We start from the raw sequence: 23,640 nt of genomic DNA, 5'->3' as shown, positions 1-23,640 counted from the left end.
TATGATTGAAAAAAAGCTATTTATTTATTTATTTATTTATTTATTTATTTATTTATTTATTTATTTATTTATTTATTGGTTCAATTTATATGCCGCCCTTCTCCGGAGATTCAGGGCGGCTTACAATGCGTTAAGCAATAGCCTTCATACTTTTGTATATATCTGCTTAGTAGGCTTTCGGTCCCCCCTAAGCGGTGTTCTTTTTTTTTTTTTATACAAAGTCATCTTATTGCCCCCACAATCCGGGTCCTCATTTTACCTACCTCGAAAGGATGGAAGGCTGAGTCAACCTTGAGCCTGGTGAGATTGGAACTTGCAGTAATTGCAGGCAGCTGGTGTTACTTAACAGTGCTTTTAGTCTGCTCTGCCACCAAGGTTCCTTTAAATTGCATTAAGATCTGACATACCCATCCAAATGTTTCTGGAGGTTGTAGGAAGGGATTGGGGGGGGGGGGGTGTATGAAAATAAAATATGTTCATATTGATTCTGCAGAACCTCTCAGTATTCTCTAATGCAGTAATCACAAAACACATCTGTCAGTTGTCCAGTTGGCGAATCCAGAACAAGAAACTCCTGGGACATTATTTTACATTATTTTTATAAACTTTACTGACCAACCAGACTTTACTTTACCAACCAGACCAGTGGTGAAATTCAATTTTTTTTACTACTGGTTCTGCAGGCGTGACTTGGTGGGCGTGGTATGGCTTGGTGGGCGTAGCTTGGTGGGCGTGGCAAGGGAAGGATACTGCAAAATCTTCATTTCCCCCCCCCACTCAAGAGGAAGGATATTGCAAAATCTCCATTCCCACCCCACTCTGGGACCAGCCAGAGGTGGTATTTGCCGGTTTTCCGAACTACTCAAAATTTCCGCTACCGGTTCTCCAGAACCGAGTGGAACGACTTGCCTTCAAAAGTTGTGAGTGCCCCATCACTGGAGGCTTTTAAGAAGAAGACTGGACGCAGCCGCTTTTCTGGAACGGTAAACTGTCTCCTGCTTGAGCAGGGAGTTGGACTAGAAGTCCTCCAAAGTCCCTTCCAACTCTGTCGTTCTGTTATTCCCCACAGAGGTCTGTAACTGTTCCTTACGATCCAGAGTTAAGATTTGGTGGATCCATTTAGCCCAGGAAGGGAGAGCATGTTGTGAGCGAAGGTTAGATTATGGCAAACGTTTCCCCTTTGCGTATTTTCTGTTTATTATTTTGATGTTGCCGGCTTTGCTTATATTTTGGGCAGGTTTATTTTGACAATCTTGCTCGTCAGGCCTTCTGAAACGGGAGCGTGCAAATAATAAACAAATATTATACTTGCAGAGCCAGTTTGGTTAGCGTAAAAGTGGCAGGCTCTAGTCTAGAAGCTGTGAGGCTAAGGATTCTAGTCCTGTGTGTGAGGCACAAAGCCAGCTGGGTGGATCTTTGGCCAGTCACTTTCTCTTAACCCTAGAAGGAAACAATGGTAAGCTAGTCTTCCTACCCCCAACCCCCCTCAAAAAAAAAAATCTTGTCAAGAAAACTACAAAGATTAGTTCAGGCAGTTGCCAGATGTTAAAAAAAAAAAAGATTCGAATCTACAAAGAAGCTGCTCCCACAAAGAAGAGTGGGTTAAATGATTTCCCAAAGCACCAGAAGGCGAGACAAGAAACAATGGATGGAAACTAATCAAGGAGGGAAGCAACCTGGAATTAAGGAGAAACTTCCTAACAGTGAGGATAATTAACCAATAGAACAGCTTTCCTCCAGAAGTTGTGGGTGCTCCTTATCACTGGAGGCTTTTAAGAAGAGACAGTACAACCACTTGTGTGAAATTGTATAGGGCGGGGGTCTGCAACCTTAAGCACTCCAAGAGCCATTTGGACCCGTTTCCCACAGAAAAGAAAACACCGGGAGCCACAAAACCTGGGTGGGCGTGGCCAACTCGACATCACTCACTTCCACCAGTCACATGACCTCCCTGGCCACGCCTACCCAGTCGGTCATTAGGACAGAGAACAGGTTGTTAAAAAACACCGGGAACCACAAAACCCTTTTGACATCTCTCTCTCCCTCCCTCTCTGTATCTCTCTCTCTCCCCCCATCTCTCTGTATCTCTCTCTCTCTCCCCCTCTCTGTATCTCTCTCTCTCCCCCCCCTCTCTGTATCTCTCTGTCTCTGCCCTGGCCGCTTCTCCATCTCCCGCCATCGCCCTTACTTTCTCAGGCCAGGTGAGGAGTGACTGGTGGGGGAAGGTGAGAGTTGGGGCCAGCAAATGGTGGGATCACCCAACAGGGAGCCACAGCAGAGGGCCCAAAGAGCTGCATGTGGCTCCGGAGCTGCAGGTTGCTGACACCCGGTATAGGATCTCCTGCTTGAGCAAGGGGTTGGACTAGATGACCTCCAAAGTCCCTTCCGATGTTTCTTATTCTGTTATTTGTACTCGGAAGCCACACGCAGACGTATTCTATTGTGACTTAATTCCTTATCTATTTCTGACCGCAGAAAGATCCGGTTGATTAAAAAGGCCATTGAGAGGTCTGGAATCAACGGAATACATTTATTTAAAAGCAATTTTAAATATTAAAAAAGTAGAAATTAACACATACAGTACTCAAACGGTCACATTAAACACATAAAGGAAACAAGTGTACTGATGGAGGAGGAGTGTAACATTCAAGGGAGATTTCAGTATCATCTAGAGCAGGGGCCTCCAACCTTGGCAACTTGAAGCCTGCGGACTTCAACTCCCAGAATTCCCCAGCCAGCAAAGCTGGCTGGGGAATTCTGGGAGTTGAAGTCCGCCAGGCTTCAAGTTGCCAAGGTTGGAGACTCCTGATCTAGAGTACGATAAGATTTTTTTTTCTTCTACAGGTGGTTGCAGTATGTCATAAAAAAATAAATAGCAATTGCTGTTCAACAGTAAGATAACACATCATTTTCCAGAACATACTTCCCTCCCTGGGGGAAAAAAAGACCAAAACAAAACTCAAAAAGCAAGCAAGCTTTCCAAATATATCATGAAATGTACAAAATTGCAGATAAGTGGCCCTAGAGTTTAAATAGAACCTTGTACTTAAAACTCAGCCTTATATATATCATACATTGCATCTTAATTATCCTATATGGATTCTAAATCAAAGAAGTCAGCTCTTGGGTTCCGGATGGAACTCAAATTTTATTTTAAAAAATCCATATGCTACTTCAAAAAGCTTACAAAATAATAGACATTTGACTCTACATCATTTTACACATCTTTATAGGTTTGCTTTTATCTTCTTTTTTTTTTTTAAACATGGATTTTGAGTTTGTTTTAAAAGACAATTGAGAAAGTGGATGAGTTTTCCCCTTTAATGGACTGGAAGGACATTTAACGAGCAATATGGAGTGCTAACTTGTTCTTGTTCTAGCGTTTGTATAAACAGCATTAAGTTTATTAAACTTAATTTAATTTACTTTATTAAAAACACTGACATTAGCAAGCAGGCTCACTCATTCATCTGATACCTTTGAACAAAAAACGTCCGTGACCTGGAAGAAGCAATGCTTTGAAAAGCCACATTCCAATAAGAGCTAAATAATTGCTTTGCTTTCTTTTATGTTGAGTTCTTAAACTGATTGTGGGTTTTTTTGCATGTTAACCACTCAAATAAACATTGTTTTAAAAAATAAATAAATAAGCCCATATGGCTTTGGCTATGGATGATTTGTAAAACTCTTAATGTTTATTTGATTTAACGTGCAATTAATTGGAGCTCGTGCTTGGAGTGAAATGCATTGTTTTGAGATGGAATTTCAACAGACTGCTCTGGAGGAAATGAAACTTGGTCTTTTGGCAAAGTAGCTTTTTTTTTAACCAGTTTCTGCCCAGTGAAACGGCAAAATGTGATACGACACACTAGCTCTACCCATTTCTCCCTCCCAAAAGCCATATTTATCTGTTCTGAAAATGTTTAGGCATAAATCCTTTGGCCCAGCAATTCTCTGCTGTTTATCAGACATCTTTTGTAGGCTTCCATGCAAATTTGTAAAAATCATCATCATCAATAATGTACTGTCGCTTTAAGGGACCAGCTCCTTAAATTGCAAGGAGTGGCACTTTTCTTTCAGGGTCTTGCGGAAATCTCAGAGACAACCTGATTGTGTAGCAGAGAGCTGTGGCCATTGTGCAAAAGCCCAAAGCCTTCTCCCAACCCGTGTCTGAAGCATGCACAATCTTAACAAATAAATATGTAGCTGAAAGGAATATGTCCTTACTACCTTGATTAGAAAAAAAAAACGAATGAATTGAAGCTGCAGTCATGATATTTTAGCAGTCTAATAATCACATGTCCAAACAGGTCCTCCCTATATTATTATTATTATTAAACTTTGTGGCGGCCAGACTCTTGGCACTCTTCAATTCAGGAAAGAAAACTACTTCCAGATGTTCTCATGGCTTCTCTTCACAGCTGCTATTTTTCAGGAAAGGGTATTTTTTTTAAAAAAAAATTGTTTCGATAATGATTTTGATTTCTCCAGGCAGTAATACGAGAACGATACTGTGACTCGAATACGGTACGGCTTCGGTGGAAGGAAGGTTTGAAATCTCCCCATAGCTTAATGAACCAATTAGCTCGCCAGCTAAAACTCCGATCAGCTGATATTTCGATTCGGGGTGGTAAAAGAGATCACTCCCCGAAGCTGCCCTACTTGAAACCGAAGAGACAAAAGCTGACAAAGCTCGTTTGCCTGAACAGAGACTATAAGCAGAGATATGAAGAAGCCATGCATGCAGGAATGTACTTTTATACGGAGACCCTGAAAAAAAAACCCTACAGCCAGGAATCTTGCATGGTTTCCTTTGCGAGACGGAATAATTTTTTATTGAAGACTTTTGAGATGGAGCCCAGTGAGGTAAAAGACCAAAGTTACAGAATACAAACATGAACAGTTGGCTTATGCACCGTAAAAATCCTACCGGTTGTACCTGTAGCATTAGTGCATATTTCCGTTCGTTGGATGGATACATCGGAGACACACACGTACACACATATATATATTTCTAAATGAATACCAAGGAAAGGGGATTTCACAAGCTGTCCACGGTGCAGGTGGGGTAGCCATCAACGGACATCAGCCGTTCCTTTGGTGGGGGAAGAGAAAGGCTGCTAGCTATCTACTTCCAAGAATACTGATGTATTATTAGGGATGGTAAATTCTGTACAGCTGAATGGGAGTGAACGGGACTAACGGTTTATTTAGAAAGCTGGCAGTTCATACACACAGACAATTTTTTTTTTTAAGTGCTTGATGCCAAGAATGGCTTGAGCAACCCAATAAGGCATGCCAGCTCCGACAATGACCATAATACTGGCAATGGCAAAGGAACACCTTCTATATACAATTACAGGTATGATGAGCCCTTCGTACGGGCAGGACCGATTTCTCATTAACAGCAGTTATATATATATACATCAATATCCACAATTATGCACAGAATTGCAGGGATGCAGCAGCTGTCTTGCTTTTTGCTTAAAGCCTGACTTTGCAGGAATGATGTGCAATGCTCAAAATTTCTGGCTGGAGTTAGTCTGATAAAATGTGGACGAAGGAGACGGGGAAGACCCCTTTCCGTTCCGGCTTTCCTTCGATGTGGCCAATCTGCAAATAAAGAACCGAGGGTGTGAGGCATAATTTGGCAGGAGGCACTTTTGCAAGGAGGAAGTGTTTGAGAGGCGTCCGCCGTTGTGTACAGGTAGTCCTCGACTTACGACCACAATTCAGCCCAACATTTCTGTTGCTAAGCGAGAACAAGTTTGTCAAGTGGATTTTGCCCCGTTGTACAACCTGTCTTGCCACAGCTGTTCAGGAATTTACAAGGTCTGGCAAGATTACAAATTGTATGGATAATGGGTGCCCCAAAGGGCCTGGTGGCTCAGCAGACTAATAGCATTGTGATTAACACCAGCTGTCTGCAATTACTGTAAGTTCGAACCTCACCAGGCTCAAGGTTGACTCAGCCTTCCATCCTTTCTAAGGTAGGTAAATTGAGGACCCAGTTTGTGGGGGCAATAAGCTGACTTTGTATAAATATACAAAAGTATGAAGGCTATTGCTTAACGCATTGTAAGCCGCCCTGAGTGTCCGGAGAAGGGCAGCATATAAATCAAATTAAAAAAAAAAAAAGGTGCTTTTTCTGGAGGCAACTGGATTTTCTTTCTTTTTTCTTTGAAGACGTTTCGCTTCTCATCCAAGAAGCTTCTGATCATTTCTGTCTTCAAGGGATATAATCTTTCCATTCCTCACCATCCAGCCAGAGCTGAAGAAGCTTCTTGGATGAGAAGCAAAACGTCTTTTTTTTTTTTTTTTTTTAATTTGATTTATATGCCGCCCTTCTCCGGAGACTCAGGGCGGCTTACAATGCGTTAAGCAATAGCCTTCATACTTTTGTATATATTTATACAAAGTCAGCTTATTGCCCCCACAAACTGGGTCCTCATTTCACCTACCTTAGAAAGGATGGAAGGCTGAGTCGACCTTGAGCCTGGTAAGATTCGAACCTGCAGAAATTGCAGGCAGCTGTGTTAATAACAGGTATAATAACTGTAACAGGTATAATAACTGTACTGTATTAATAACAGTAATAACTGTACTACCAAGTCTTCAAAGAAAACCAAGAAAGTCCAGTTGCCTCTTGAAAAAAAACTATCTTTGGGACAACTATGACCTGGATGACTCAGAATCTCCACAGATATTGATAATGGGGTTCATGTCAAATTTTCAGGGCCCATGTAAACCCTAGGTTTCTTTTTCCAGATGCAATAATGTAAAACAGCCAATGACAGTTGTATGAGGCCTTGTACTTAACAACACCACAGTATCCGTGCGGTCTTGCGATTCTCATTTTTTACCTCCCCTGACAGCTTTCTACAATTAAGTCAATAGGAAAACAGGCATGAGGTAAAAAAAAAAAATGGCAATCACGTGACATCCTCCCTTAATGACCCACTGTGGTTTATTTAATGACAACAGCCAAAAGTGCCGGAATTCCCATCGCTGGGCAGTGTGATCATGTGATGTTGCACTTTATGACTATGTCCCTTAGCGATGGAAACTCCAGTCTCAATTATTGCTGTTTAATGAGGACTATCTAGTATACTGTTATGTATTATATCCTCAAAAGTTTGTTTTATTTAACTGTTAAAAGTAGGAAAAAAAAATACTTACCCACCACTCTTGATCCTCCTCTCCTGTTACGATTATAATTTCACCTTCCACAAATGTAAGCTCATCGTCGTTATCGGCTTGGCAATCGTAGATTGTCTTCACCCTCCTGACTTTATTCTTTCCCTGAATAACAAAAATAAACAGGTGCCATTTTAGCTAAGGCAGAACAAAAATTGTTATCAGAATAGAATAGAATAGAATAGAATAGAATAGAATAGAATAGAATAGAATAGAATAGAATAGAATAGAATAGAATAGAATAGAATAGAATAGAATAGAATAGAATAGAATTCTTTATTCGCCAAGTGTGATTGGACACATAAGGAATTTGTCTTGGTGCATACGCTCTCAGGTGTACATAAAAGATATATTCGTCAAGAATCATAAGGTACAACACTTAATGATAGTCATAGGGAAATAGTGAATATAAATCTTAAGGATACCAGCAACAAGGTTACAGCCATACACTCATAAGTGGGAGGAGATGGGTGATAGGAACTATGAGAAGATTAATAGTAGTGCAGATTTAGTAAATAGTTTGACAGTGTTCAGGGAATTATTTATTTAGCAGAGTGATGGCATTTGGGAAAAAACTCTTCTTGCGTCTAGTTGTTTTGGTGTGTAGTGCTCTATAGTGTCATTTTGAGGGTAGGAGTTGAAACAGTTTATGTCCAGGATGTGAGGGGTCTGTAAATATTTCACAGCCCTTTTTTTTTTCACTCGTGTAGTATACAGGTCCTCAATGGAAGGCAGGTTGGTAGCAATTGTTTTTTCTGCAGTTCTAATGATCCTCTGAAGTCTGTGTCTGTCTTGTTGGGTTGCAGAACCGAATCAGACAGTTATAGAGGTGCAGATGACAGACTCAATGTTTCCTCTGTCGAACTGGATCAGCAGCTCCTTGGGCAGTTTGAGCTTTCTGAGTTGGCGCAGAAAGAATATTCTTTGTTGTGCTTTTTTGATGATGTTTTTGATGTTAGGTGTCCATTTTAGGTCTTGAGATATGGTAGAACCTAGAAATTTGAAGGTCTCTACTGTTGATACTGGGTTGACTAGTATTGTAAGAGGTGGTAGTATGGGAGGGTTTCTCCTAAAGTCTACCACCATTTCTACGGTTTTGAGTGTGTTCAGTTCCAGATTGTTCTGGTCGCACCACGAGGCTAGTTGTTCAACCTCTCATCTGTATGCGGATTCATCATTGTCTCGAATGAGACCGATCACTGTGGTGTCATCTGTGAACTTCAGTAGTTTAACAGATGGATTGTTTGAGATGTAGTCATTGGTATATAGAGAGAAGAGAAGTGGAGAGAGCACACAGCCTTGGGGGGACCCCTGTGCTAATTGTACAGGTATCTGATGCGATTCTCCTTAGCTTTACCTGCTGCTTCCTATCTGTTAGGAAGCTTATGATCCACTTAGAGGTGTGTTCAGGTACCGCTAGCTGGTTTAGCTTAGTTAGAAGAGTGTCTGGAATGATGGTATTGAATGCTGAACTAAAGTCTACAAAGAGGACCCTTGCGTAGGTCTTTGGAGATTTCAACATGTTGTAGGATGTAGCGCAGAGCCATATTAACAGCATCATCTGTCAATCTATTTGCTCGGTATGCAAGTTGCAAGAGGTCTAACAGCAGATCCGTTATGGTTTTCAATGCAACAGCACTAGCCTTTCAAAGGTTTTCATACCTACAGATGTTAGAGCAACTGGTCTGTAGTTATTCAGTTCCTTGAATATGGGCTTCTTCGGCACTGGGATGATAGTAGAGCGTTTGAAGCAAGAAGGAACATAGCACATCTCTAGCGATTTAGGTTACTAATTGTAAGCAGAATGGGACAATCTATCATAGCCAACTCGCCACGGCCAATGCACCACAGGATAACTCACTGTGGGACAATTTAACAATTCTATTTGATTATTTAAAATAAATAAAAGCATATTTTAAGTTTTGCCATTCACATTTCATTCTGTCCTTCCTTTTACATCCTTTCTTTAATGATTCTATTTCTATTTCTATTCCATTTCCGCAATATCAGTGTGACTCTTGTCTTGCAGCGAGTTGGCCCACAGCGAGTTGGCCATGAGGAATTAACAGATGAACAGAGTTGGAAGCGATCTTGTAGGTCATCTAGTCCAACTCCTCTGTCCAAGCAGAAGATCCTACACCATTTCTGACAAGTGGCAGTCCAGTCTTTTCTTGAAAGCTTCCAGTCATGAAGCTCCCACAACTTCTGAAGGCAACGTCTGTTCCATTGGTTGATTGTTCTGTCAGAAAAATTCTCCTTATTTCCAGGTTGAATCTCTCCTTGGTCAGTTTCCATCCATTATTCCTTGTCTGGCCTGCAGGTGCTTTGGAAAATAGCTTGACCCCCTCCTTCCTCTCTGTGGCAGCCCCTCAAATATTCGAAGACGACTATCATGTCTCCCCTGGTCCTTCTCTTCACCAGAATAGCCATGCCCAGTTCCTGCAACCGTTCATCGTAAGTTTTAGCCTCCAATCTCCTAATCATATTGGTTGTTCTTCTCTGCACTCTATTTCTAGAGTCTCAACATCTTTTTTATAGTGTGGTGACCAAAACTGGACTTGTCATAGATCCAATTGTAAGACCAATGAGCCTATTCAGATGCAGTCAGAAAATCTAGGGCAGGTTTCTATGCCACAGAGATGAGGCAGGTCCTCTTGTGAGTAGGGAGTTGGAAAAATCTTTCCACTTGATGATGTAATTGTCTCTTTCGGAACAGGGATAACGGGTAACAATCCTTGCCTTTCTGATCATCTAGAAACCTAAAGATTTCTTGCTCTCAAAACCATCGCATTTTATAGGTATAATTTATCACGTTGTGCAGGTGTATTTCTGAAACGCTGAATTCACACAGATGCCAATAAATGTGTTAAACCAATTAAACATACCTGTGCTTGGAGATATACAAATCTGGACAATAATTAGTCCTGCTAAGCATCTGTTTGCCTATTTGTTTTAGGATTGCAACTAGTCCTCACCTTAGGACAATAATGGTTCTGTTACTAAGTGAGACAGTTGTTAAGTGAGTTTTGCCCCATTTTACGACCTATCTTGCCATGGTTGTTAAGTGAATCACTGCAGCAGTTAAAGTAAGTAAGTAACAGGGTTGTTAAGTGAACCTGGTTTTCCTGGTTTGTCAGAAGGTCACAAAAAGGGATCACATGACCCCGGGACATTACGACCGTCATAAATATGAGCCAGTTGCCAAGTGTCTGAATTTTAATCACTTGACCATGGGGAATGCTACAATGGTTGTTAAGTGTGAAAAACGGTCGTGTCACTTTTTTTCAGTGCTGTTGTAACTTCTAATGGTCACTAAATGAATGGTTGTAAGTCAAGGACTAGCTGTACGGCACCATCAAAGCTGACCCCAGCCAGAGTATAGAACAGTGATGGCGAACCAGTTCGACACTGAGTGCTGAAAAGGGAGCCTGCGCGTGTGCGCGCAGCACCAAATGCCAAAAAGGGAGCGCATGTCTGGCCCGCGACCAGGAAGAGGAGCTGCCCAGGGAGCATGCACGCACCAGAAAATGTACGTCTGGTTTACGGCACATGCATGCGTGCTGGCCAGCAAGTCTTCCGATTACTGCCGCACGGCATCAGCTGACCGGCACGCATGCTCACACTGGAAAACAGAAGACCTGTTGTGACCTAGACCCAAGTAGGTATTATCAGACACAATCAGTTCGAAACAAACAGATTTTATTAGAACAGCTGAGAATTAACTCATTCTCAGTGTAGTCCAAGCTAATTCAAACCAAATTCTTCATAACACAGTGCTTCGGCCTTATCACCAACTTTGGTCTACTTTGGCAACCTGCCAAAGGCTTTTCTTGGCAAAAGTTCAGAAGCAGGAGACGCCGACAAGAAATAAATGCAGCAAGACAAGAAACAAATCTATCAACGTTGTTTTCCGATTAAGAGCCCAAGAGCCATTGCTGGTCTTTTAAGCCTTATGGGAGGGGCCAATCATCTATTGGTCTTACTCCCGAGTCATCCTTTTTGCTTTAGCTTCTCTTGCCTTCCGGCAGCTCTTCTCGTGCATGCACTAGGAACAGGCCCCTCCTGTTCCTCTGCCTTTCTGATATCTGACTCTGGAGGCTCTGGAATCCGCGCATCGCTCCCAGATAGCCCTGGCTCCATCTCTGCCTCCGACGCAGAGCCCTCATCCGGGCCTTCCCCTGACTCCAGGACTGGCCCATTGTCCTCCCCAGCCTCCTCACTGTCCGACTCCACTGCCAGGTCCGCAGGCTGCTGGCGGACCACAACAAGACCAGCTCTTCTGGTTTCCAGCACTCCCGCACACACAAGGGCCAGCCGATCATCGCGTGCACATGCACGCCAGAAACCCGGAAGAGGAACGGGTGACGCTGTGTGTGCCAGGCAACATGGCTCCGCGTGCCACTTTGGGCACACATGCCAATACGGGTATAGAGCAATTCACAGAAGTAGTGCAATAATAAAAGACAAAGAGAGACCTAACCCACAGAATCATTAAGAGTTAGACATGACTGAATTGACATCATCATCATCATTGCATGGTCCACAACATCGAAAGCAGAAGCTATTCTACCTACCATGTTTATTTTTCTAGGAAGTGGCACAGGGGTTTCAGCTGATCCGGGGGTTGTATCTCCAGAGTCTTCAGATGCTTGTTTCTGGACAATCTCTTTCGATTGTATCTTTGGGGAAAGATCCATATTGGGTGATTTCTGATTGGCCTCGGGAGGCTGAGATCTGGGGGATAGCTCCCCACCAGGAGATTTTGCCAACGTTTCTCCTAGTTGTGGCTTTGGAGGGAGATCCTTCATTTGGGGTTTCGGAGGTAAGTCGGCTAGTTGGGGTTTGGGGGGCAGGTCCCCCAGTTGGGGTTTGGGGGGTAATTCTCCTGGTTTGGGGGCTAAATCTGCAGGCTGGGGCTTCTGGGGCAGATCGATACAAAGAGAAGCCGACTTTTGAAAGATTTCCGAGTGGTGGCTGGATTTGTCTAGTGAAGGAAGGTGAATCGTTTCTATTTTTCGTAATGCCACTGAAACAGAAAGCAAAAAAACGATGTGAGAATTTCAGATGAAACCTTTCTCGTTTCCTTCCCGCTTTTGTTAAAACAAATCCCACCTGTCTCCAATGCAATTTTACGACTGCCACCTTATTGAGCAGAATATATTGATTTATAGTGGGACCCACTGACAGCAGAAGAAGAAATGGTAAGCATGCAATCTCAAAAGCCCAAATGTAATATATACGGGGAGGAGGGGTAAGAGAAGGAACACCTGTGGTTCTTTTGTTTATCCTTTCTTCTTTCTACAGCACAATGTTTTATTTATTAATTTTTTCTTGCAAAGATATATAAAAAGAGAGAAATGTCTATGGTTTGGTTTTTTTTTTAATTTGATTTATATGCCGCCCTTCTCCGGAGACTCAGGCCGGCTTACAATGCGTTAAGCAATAGCCTTCATACTTTTGTATATTTATACAAAGTCAGCTTATTGCCCCCACAAACTGGGTCCTCATTTCACCTACCTTAGAAAGGATGGAAGGCTGAGTCAACCTTGAGCCTTGGAGAGATTCGAACTTACAGTAATTGCAGACAGCTGGTGTTAATCACAATGCTTTCAGTCTGCTGAGCCACCAGGCCAGGTTCTTTTGTTTATCCTTTCTTTTTTTTACAGCACAATGTTTTATTTATTTATTTTCTTGCAAAGGTATATAAAAAGAGAGAAATGTCTATGGAGATTCTCAATAATCCAGGTCGTGGTTGTCTCAAAGGTGTTTTTATTTCCAAAAGGCAAATGGATTTTCTTGGTAGTTTCTTTTTTTTTTCTTTTCTTTGAAAACATTTTGCTTTCTCATCCAAGAAGCTTCTTAGAAACCGAAGAAACTTCTTGGACGAGGAAGCAAAACATTTTCAGAAGAAGAAAAGAAAGAAAATCCCAGTTGCCTTTTGGGAAAGCGTCTCTGGGAAGAAGGGAGGAAGGATTACTTCACACCACAAAAACTTACCAACCAAAAACTATGGAAGGTTAAAAAAAAGGGGGGGGGGGCGGTTAAAAAGAAGGTTTCAAAATGGATCTTTAGCAGTCGCCCTTAAATTAAGCCTTGGTCGCATGAAACTTTTAGTCTCTTAACTGAGAGAATTTAAAGAGAGAACGTAAAGAGAATTTAAGGCAAAATTCTACTAGTTGCATTCCTACCCACTGGCTCTTAAAATAGTTGAATTATTGGAGAGCAGATTGCAAGATAGTTTTATTCAGGGGTGGGATTTAAAAATTGTAGCAACCGGTTCTCTGCCTAGTTGCTGGGTGGGCGTGGCCATGGTGGGTGTGGCCAACTCGGCCTCCTGCACCACAGGGAGGAGTGGGGGGGGGCGCTTTTCGCCCTCCCCAAGCTCCAGAGGTTTTTTTCAAGCCTCCAGGAGGGTGAAAACGACCTCCCCTGGGCACCGGAGGCCGGAAACAGATCTGTTTTCAGACTTCCGGAAGGCCTGTTTTTCATCTTCCCAGAGCCTCTGTGCAGGCGCTGCACTTACCTGGCATCCAAAATGGGCTGCGTGGAGACTCCTGGGAGGGGGAGGGCAGGGTGGGGTGGGTGGGGCCAGCCAGTCCTTGCAACTACCCGTTTGGCGAACCAGATGTAAAATTAGCATCCGGTTCACCTGAACCAGTCCGAACCGGCTGAATCCCACCTCTGATAGTTGATAGTTATTTCAAACTATCTTTCAATGCAATTCTATGCCTCTCTCTCTCCCTCCCTCCCTCTCAAAGGCAGACTTTATAGGTCTCCTACATTCATTCACTATCCTACCTTAGATTGTTGAGGGCTTTTTTTTTTTATAAATGAAAACCATTCAGCATAATACATGCTCAAACAAAATCCCCCTTGAGTCAACTTCGACAGTTCTTAATAATGAAGTTCTTTCATGGTATTCCCGCCACCCCCACCCCCACCCCAGGTTCTCTTCTCATTGAACTTACAGCCCTGGGATAATCTTGCAGTTTCCCATTCCAAGACTAACCTTGTCTGACCCTGCTTAGCTTGTTTCATGATCAGCCTTACCTTTTTGAGGTAGTTTGGGAAGCACTCTTGGGCCCAGGGCAGTCTTAGCAGTCCCGGTGCTGATGAAGAAATACACAAGGGATTAAATTCAATCATCATCATCATCATCATCATCATCATCATCATCATCAATACCCAAAGGGCTACCCCGCTATTTAGAAATTCTAAATTTACCGGACTTGAACATTTTGACTCTACAAAAAATCACCTTACTCGGAACAGTTTACATCCTCCGACGATACCTTAACAGTTCCTAGGTCCTTGGTTAGGACTCGAGCTGCTGAGCTATTAACCAGCCTCAAAGGCTGTGAATCTCACCAAAGATTAAATAATAATAATAATAATAATAATAATAATAATAATATTATGCATTCACATATTCATTTAATATGTGAATGCAGCAAAGTTGCACAAACTGATTACAAAGCTAGACACAACCGAGTTGTTAAATTAGTCCACTGGTCATTATGTAAAAAATACGACTTTCCTGTATCCAAAAAGTCATGGGAACATAAAGTGGAAAAAGTTATAGACAATGAGAAGGTGAAGATCTTGTGGGACTTTCGAATACAGACGGATCGTCACTTGGAACACAACACGCCAGATATCACAGTTGTCGAAAGCCGAAACGTACAATTTATTGACATTGCGGTACCAGGAGATGCCAGAGTCGATACAGCAACCTGTATCAACCATTAGCACCAGTCAATGGTATTTGTGATGCCTTTTTGAATGTTCAGTTGACTTAGTTTCATATTTAATGAATAAATAACAACAACAACAATAATCCAGCATGGTTATCTCGTTTGCTGTGTATACTGTCATTTTTGTGTATATAATAATAATAATTATTATTATTATTTTTAAAAAGCCATTAAAATATATTTTAATGTAAGCATGTGTATTAATAGTAGAATTACACGGCTTGGATGATTGGAAAGAACATGAATAGATTTATTCTATATGTTTAAATGATTGTTGATTGGTACTAGAAGTGCACATTGAAACACTGAACAATGAAAGAATGAAGGATGAAACTTTAATATAAATAGATGTGAAGAGCTAAATAAGGGAAATATGAATAACAAAGCAGGTGAAAGATGGAAGGTAGAAAAGAAAACGTCTTTGAATATTACGGTGACATGGGAAAACAAAGTTAAAATAGAGATAAAAATAAGAGGGGAATAATACCGTGTTTCCCTGAAAATAAGACCCTGTCTTATATTTTTTCGAAACCCAAATTAAGAATTTGGTCTTTTTTTCAGGGAGGTCTTATTATTATTTTGGGGCACGTGGAGCAAGATGGGGCTCCTCTTGCCATCTTACCTGATTTCCAGCTCTGCGTTTAAATATTTTCAGGGAGGGCTTATTATCAGGGGATGTCTTATTTTCGGGGAAACAGGGTAGTACATATATATTATTAGGTATGTTTAAACAATATGAAACAATGAAATGTAATAACTATGAGTAATAATACTATATTTGTATTAAAATGTATGATACATAGGTATCACACTAATCACGCATTGATATATATAAATAATATAAAATAAAAAACTTGAAATTAAAAAGAATTTTTTTTTAAAAAAAAGTCTCATATTTGGAATAGATGCATCCATCAGTATGGCCAAGGTAAACATTTTCAGACTGAAAATCTTAACAGTGTCATTTATTATCATTTTTACCGCGCTTACTAAGCAAACCATGCGGTCTTTAAGGTAATCCAGCTTCTCCGATTGACTTCGCTTGTCGGAAGTCACTTAAGGAAGGTCACAAACTCCGATCGTGAGACCACAAGACACTGCAAACTTTGTAAATGTGGGTTGGTTGCCGCGACTGATTGCGGTGCGACTGCGGGGATGATGCACAGTGGTGGGTTTTGGAAATGCTTACCTCCGGTTTGCTTTGTGCACTCACGCGCCTTCTGCGCATTTGCCCGGCCTCGAAAACGTGGCTAAATAGGGCGTCTTTACGCCGGGGCAGATGGGCAGCATAAAGATGCCCCCACCCACAGTCGCCACTACTGGTTCGCTCGAATACCGGCTGAATACCACCTCTGATGGTGCAACAATTTAAACCACTTTTTCCAAGTGGAAGTATGAGCCATCATTAAACAAATGGTTGTTAAATCAAGGACTACAGTTGAAGGCAAACTGTGCAATGGCTAGAAGAAGCTAAGAAAAAGGGGATAGGAATGCATGGCTGTTGTGTGTTTGTAGGTGTGTATATAAAAACCTTCACAATATGAAAATTGTATCTACTTTTACACAGTTTGTGTGATGACAGTTAAGTATAAAAAGTAACATCAACACATAAATATCTCACCTTGACTGTTGAGACATCCCTTCAAACTTATTTGCCGTTTTGGTGGCTGGTGGACCCAGATCATTACCTAAAAGTAAGAATATTGAACATTAAATATTTTAAATGTAGCAGCTATGACTTTAAATGAATAGAATCCGTAGTAGACCTAGTATAAAGATTTGGATATACATTCTTTTTTTTTTTAATTTTAATTTTTAATTTTCAATTTACATAACAATAAACATTTTTAACAGTACTGTGTCATATGTCTCTTACAGGTGTTTACATTTATTCCTATACATTTTTGTTTCTCTGTTCTAACCAGTTATACCACTTATCTCACCCCTCATAAAATTCTGCTTCTTCCTTGCCTTTCATTTCTAATATGAGTCTATGCATCTCAGCACATTCTAGTATCTTGTATATAATAATCTCATTGGCTGGTATATTTTCTAGTTTCCAACATTGAGCATAGACAATTCTCACTGTTGTTACTATGTGTAGAATAATGTATTGGAGTTGCTTCTTGATCTTTCTGTTAATCGTTCCTAATAAAAACAATTCAGCTTTGAATTCAATTTTTTCTCCTGTTATCTCCTGCAGCCATCTCCTTATCTGTTCCCAATATTTTTTTTTGCTTTGGGGCATTGCCACCACATGGGATAAAATGTTCCATCCATGTGCTTGCATATATATTCTTATCTATAATGATTTAAAGCAAAAGATGCATTGCTTTCCAACACATTATAGGTAGTCCTCGACTTACGACAATTGAACCCAACATTTATGTTGTCAAGTAAGACAGTTTAAGGGAGTTATGGCCCCTTTTTACAAGTTTTCTTGTCACAGATGTTAAGTGAATCTGCAGTTGTTAAATTAATAATCCGGTTGGTAAGTGAATCTGGCTTCCCCATAGACTTTGCTTGCCAGAAGGTTGCAAAAGGGGGATTACATGACCCTGGGACAATTGCAAATGTCGTAAGTATGAACCGTTTGCCAAGTGTCAGAATTTTGATCATGTAACTGTGAGGAGGCTACAACAATCATAAAAATTGTTTATACAATTATAATTGTATGTTTGTATATACAAACATAAATGTGAAAGACAGTCATAAGTCACTTTTTTTTTTAGTGCCGCTGTAACTTGGAACGGTTACTTAAAAAAATGGTTGTAAATTGAGGACTATCTGTAATTTGAGACAATAAAAATCAGACTGCTAATGACGAAAGAATATTCAAAATGAAACACTCAATTCAACCTAATTGTATTTCATCTACATCACAGGTGTCAAACTCATGGCATCACGTTGCCGTTACGTGACTTCCCTTTTTTCCCCTTCGTGGAGCTGAGGTGGATGGGGCCTGCGCATGACACATCTGGCCTGCGGGCCGCCAGTTTGACACCCCAGATCTACATCATTCAACACTGACTGCATCTCAGAGTCTGTCTATCATGTCTCTATCTTTGTATCTCTATCTCTATCATCTCTCGTGTTTCCCCAAAAATAAGACCGGGTCTTATATTAATGTTTGCTCCAAAAGACACATTAGGGCTTATTTTCGGGAAAATACAGTGAAATGTGTCTGTCTGGCTGACGATCTTAACTGGGGCTTATTTTTGGGGTAGGGCTTATTTTCTGGTTTGGTCTTATTTTTGGGGAAACACAATATCTATCAATCATCTCTCTCTCTCTCTCTCTCTCTCTCTCTCTATCTATCTATCTATCTATCATATTTATCTTATCTATCAATTGATCTATCTATATCTCTATTTATTTATTTATCTCTATTTATTTTTCTATCTATTTATTGCATTATCCATCTATCCAACTTTATGCTCCAACACTGGACGTTTTTAAGCTTTTAAGAAGATGTTGTGTGAAGTGGAGTAGGGTTTCCTGCCTAAGCAGGGGGTTGGACTAGAAGACCTCCAAGATCCCTTCCAAATCTGTTGTTCTGTTCTGTTCTGTTCTGTTCCGTTCCATTCCTATTTCTTTGTCTATCATTATCCATCCATCAATCCATCCATCCATCCACCCACCCACCTATCAAATTTGTCTACCTATAAAATTTGTTGGCTGCCCATCTTACCATAAGGTAACTCTGGGCATCATACAGTCATAAAAAATATCTACATTAAAACATAAATTGAAACCAAATATTAAAATTTAAGGACATGTGGGGAAGGCGGGGGTAGAATGGGGGGGAGGTGGGACTTGTTGTTACTCGATCAACCATTTCCACTGTTAAGAATTAAAATTTGACCTCACACTTACTTTCAACTTTGTCGCAATTTTGTCCAGATACAGAAATCATTGTTTATGTAATGGATGGATAGATATTTTTAAAAAGTATAAGAAACTTCTTTTGTATTTTTCTTTCACTAAGCACTGACTACGTCATGGCACTTTCATATTGTTTTACAAGAACTTGCAATTCAAAGTATTATTAGTTTCTATTGCAGATCTTCAAAAGTCCTGTTTAACAAGGCTGCATAATTACTCAGATTTCAGGGGAAAACACCTACAGTGTGTATGTGAGAATGCATATTGCACCCATTGGCAACTCCTTCAATCAAATATGCCCACTCCTGGGATTCCACAACCCCCAATCATCTTCTATTTACATAAAGTCTTTATTTCTGTTTTACTAGACCAGCTACAAGGAATGCATTCAAACTTTCAGAGAGAAAATGTATTTGATTCTAACTAACACATTTTGAATTGGCTAGGGATAGCTAGAACTCCAAAGCAAATTTCCTCTGTGATTGATTTGATCCGTTGATTAATTTATAGGTTGCCCAACTCCATAGACTTGAGTTAGCCTTGGATGATGTAAATACAAATGGTTTTTGGAGGGCAAATTATCCAGAAGTACTAGAAATGTGCACCACGTTCCCTGCTGATTTAGACTGTCTAAAACTGTAATCCTTTTCTTCATCTAAGCTTCCATAATCTAGAGAGCGAAGAGTAGGAATCAGAATGGGGAGATCTCAAGAAGTTCAGACCAGTCAAAATGCATGGAAGTCAAGGCGGAAGAACTATTAGAAGATGATACAGAGAGAAACTCTTAAAGAAAATGGCCTTGACAGTTAGAAAAGTTGACAAGAAAGTGGAATACTCCTGAATATTAGAGATAGGAAAGGTATAAACTGGTGCTTAAAAGGTTGTGAACCCTTTTGAATTCTCAATATTTATTTTATGAATACGACCTAAAGCTTGATCTGTTCACCAAAATCGTAAAAGAAGAGAACAAAATTATACCAATCAGTTAAAAAATATTGTATTTTAATTTATTTATTGGGGGAAGATGATCCAAAGCTACATATTTGTGTTTTCTTTATCTAGTTTTAGGACTTGTGTGGAGAACAAACAATGTTTTAGCTCATGTTTATGTACAAATATTGAAATTATGCACACATTTTAAAAGGGTTCACGAACTTTTAAGAACCCCTGTAGAGGGTGTTGAAACTCATCTTGTACACACTCACTCCTCCATTTCTAATAAAAGTGTTACTTAAAATTCAAAACGTACACAAAAAAATTACAAACAACTGAGGTCATAAAAACAGACAAAATACAGGTGATCTCATTCATCACATGAAAACTGCAGATACACTAACACCAAAAACAATGCACAATACAATATCTGTGTATTCAGTTCTTCCTTTCACATGTCACTGTTACTACAGATTCAGAAGCTGTCTTGTAATTCATAGTTAATTTTATTTTTGATCTTTCTTCTGTTGTTTAATTATGTTCAGGTTTGATCTAGTGGTTAAGGCACTAGGCTAGCTAGAAAGTGGGAGACCATGAGTTCAAATTCCACCTTACACATGAAAGCCAGCTAGGTGACTGTGAGGCTATCACCAGGAGAGTGAATTCTAGTCCCACCTTAGGCACAAAAGCCAGCTGGATGACTTTGGGCCAATCACGCTCTCTCAGCCCAACTCAACTCACAAGGTGGTTGTTGTGGGAAAAATAGGAGGAGGAGTTTTAAGCATGTTTGCCACCTTGAGTTGTTTTTAAAAAACTATAATTTAAAAAAAAATGTAATTTGGTAGTCAAAACAATATATAATTCAACAGATTCCTGTTCAGCTGTTTTGTGCTTCAGGGAAGAACTACATTCTGTATAAATCTAGAAATATATTTGGCTATCATTTATATGTCACCTGCATTGATGTATAAGAAGCTTGAGTATGTAGCAATTACTGATAACCTTATAGAGAGATTTTGATTTTTAATCTGATATAAAGTCCTGTCATCTACAGTGCCACTGATTAAACATTTCAGCCTTTACTATGTTTTGAATCAATGATCCATTTCTATTAAATTTCAGTAGTCCTTTAGAACCACTTTTTAAAATGTCGAACATAAATCAGCTGCTAAGAGTTTTTCAGTCTACTAATCTTTATGCTGTTGGACTTCAAAACCATTAACAATAAAGTATGTGGTTCAAACAATCCTTAGACCCTTTTTTAGAGCTAAAGTTAAAAACAGATAACCTAATGCACAGAATCATAACTTAATCAAGTAAAAATTTAAGGCCTCTGAAATGTTCTGGAGCTATAACTGAAACATCCTGTTTTCATTAATCTCTTTTTTAGCATTATAAAATGCTAATTTAAAGCATTTTCCACACAACAGAAAATTCATGTGTTAGAGTAAGGTCAAAGCTGGATGACAATAGGTTTCCTAGGATGTTTCAAAACTGACTGTTGTCTCGTATCCCAACACAAAATACACAGTAGTGGCCAAAATTGTGGAACCTTTTGGGAAAAGTGTATTTTCTAAAACTAGCTAATAACACCACTTTGTTTTGGAGTAGTACCATAAAATTATATATCAATGAAAAGATAATTTAATCAAGAATGTAATGCAATAACTTTTATGAGGGATTTGCTATTAGAATTGCAGTTACAGTATAAAGAAGAAAAGTAAAACACGTAGAAAAAATGAGATATACAAAAATTATCACCATGTCAGTTAATACTTAGTTGGATAACCTTTAGCATGAATTATGGCCTTACAACATCTTCCCATGGAGTGAACCAAGTATTTTAGTTCTGCAGCTGTTATATTGTGAAACCAAGATTGAATGATTGCATCTATTAACTGGATTTTATTGCTGGGACTAACAAGTTTCTTTAGTCGGCTCCATAGATTTTCAATTGGGTTAAGGTCTGGGCTATTCCAGCAGTGGAATATGATTATCTTGAAATTCGAAAAAAAAAAGTAGTGTTATTAGCCATAAAACCTCAAAAATACACTTTTCCAAAAAGGTTTCCACAATTTTGGCCACTACTGTATACTAATTCAAAGACTGTTACTTTAACAAACTTCTGGGCAGTCATAAATTTCTATCTATCACAAGTTTCAGGGGGAAAAAAGAGCTATAAGACTTTGGAGTAGCTCTAAAATGTCAGTAGCAGCATCTAATTTACAATCAGAGGTTCCAGCTCAATTAAAACATCATATCCAACTATTGTTGGTTCTAAAGTTGTAGAGAATTGCAACCACGGCTTGAACTTTCAAATGTTAGGCTATTTGTTTCTTTTTTACTTGTTTCCATTTTGCATTTGTTTTTATATTCTTCCACGTAGGAGTACTCCAGATACAGAGTAACGTAAAGGTTTGTCAAGACGTCACACCAAGCCAACAGTGGAAATCATATTTCCCAAAAGATCAAACCATAACACGGGACACCAGTTAGGACTAGGATCCCCTACAAGCTGGCAATTTAATCTCCAACTACAGTAAATCATGATGAGGATCTAATCAACTAACAGTCAGCGCTAAATAGGTAAGAGTTAATGAAATTCAAGGGGGATCTGGATTTGGATCCTTTGTGGGAACGTAATGATTCCAGGCTGGTTCCTCTCTTGACTCCATCCCCAGCCTCTACCTGTCCTTCTCCTGTAAGTGTTGAAACTAAATCAGTATGCATATTATTATAACTCACCCCAAGACATTTGGACCTTATTCTGGGGCCCATGTGGTTGTGGGCTGGGTGGGTCTGATAGGGTTCTTTTGTGTCCAGGGGGTGGGGGAGGGGGCTTCTTCTTAGACAGGGTGGAGCTGCCACTAGAGGCTGGAGTGCTTAATGGGAGAGTTGAAGGAGGGCATGTTGGACCTGTGGAGATAAACAAATATCTTCTTATCAACACAAAGATGGATTAACACTAATACAGCACACAGGAAAGTCAAAATCAGACAACAGGAAAATACAGCAAAGGACTGGGGGGCGGGGATCAACAATTGGACATTCCAAAAAAATGCAAAATTCTTTTCCTACAATTAACTTTTCCAGCAATTACTGTGATGGGAGAAGCAGATACACGCGTAGAGACATACACATGGTTTCAGAGAGAAGGTAACCCAAAGAAATTTAAGATATTAAGGTGCAGGAAGAGAAGTTTACATATAATATCAAGTAAATCCACTGAATCCAATCTGGGTCTGTCACCGGGACTAGAGTTTTACCGTATTTTTCAGACTATAAGACGCTCTGGACTATAAGACGCACCTAGATTTTGGAGAAGAAAACAAGAAAAAAAAAATCTGCCTCTGCCTCCCAGCAATTTGCCTCCTTGCAGCAAACAGTAAACAGCGTGATCAGCACAGTCTGATTTAGCATGAGCAGCTGATTGGCGGTTGGATCGGCCTCCCGGAATACTACCTATAAGCTATTCCAGGCTGCGGGGATCGCCACCATCCATTGGAGCCGTCGCCGCCCATTGGTGCTGTCACCTATTGCCGCCTCCACGTGCCCCATTTTTGCTCTCCGTGCATCCCGTTTTCAGTCTCCACACGCCCCATTTTCAGCCCGTTCCAAGCAGCGGGGATTACCGCCGCCTATCCTCGCCTTTAACGGGCCAAAAATGAAGCATGCGAAGGCCGAAAATGGGATGCATGGAGGGCAAAAATGGGGCACACGGAGGTATTGATAGGTGACAGCGGTGATGGGTGGTGCCAGCGCCGATAGGCAGCGATGATCCTCACAGCCTGGAACAGTTGATAGGGGGTATTCCAGGAGGCCAATCCAACCACCAATCATCTGCTTGTGCTAAATCAGGCTATGCTGAAGC

General features: G+C 40.3%; 1 protein-coding gene across 3 annotated transcripts in view; it reads right to left on the bottom strand.

Moving 5' to 3' along the window:
* Positions 1-2,516: 2,516 nt before the first annotated feature.
* Positions 2,517-23,640, bottom strand: part of ASAP1 (ArfGAP with SH3 domain, ankyrin repeat and PH domain 1) — a 150,853-nt gene continuing 129,729 nt past the window's right edge. For all 3 annotated transcript variants that reach the window (XM_070940329.1, XM_070940330.1, XM_070940328.1), the window contains 6 exons: positions 22,515-22,685; positions 16,573-16,639; positions 14,248-14,306; positions 11,772-12,223; positions 7,180-7,302; positions 2,517-5,613 (listed from right to left, as the gene is read on the bottom strand). In XM_070940329.1, the coding sequence (XP_070796430.1) occupies positions 5,539-5,613; positions 7,180-7,302; positions 11,772-12,223; positions 14,248-14,306; positions 16,573-16,639; positions 22,515-22,685 (947 nt within the window). In that variant the 3' untranslated portion in view covers positions 2,517-5,538. The remainder of the gene's footprint in view (positions 5,614-7,179; positions 7,303-11,771; positions 12,224-14,247; positions 14,307-16,572; positions 16,640-22,514; positions 22,686-23,640) is intronic.

The sequence above is a fragment of the Pituophis catenifer genome, unplaced genomic scaffold (genome assembly GCF_029215685.1).
Source record: "Pituophis catenifer annectens isolate HBS135680 unplaced genomic scaffold, rPitCat1.0.hap2 SCAF_3, whole genome shotgun sequence".
Classification (NCBI taxonomy): Eukaryota; Metazoa; Chordata; class Lepidosauria; order Squamata; family Colubridae; genus Pituophis; species Pituophis catenifer.
The sequence above is the reverse complement of the archived record's forward strand: the minus strand, read 5'-3'. Positions and strand labels throughout refer to the sequence as shown.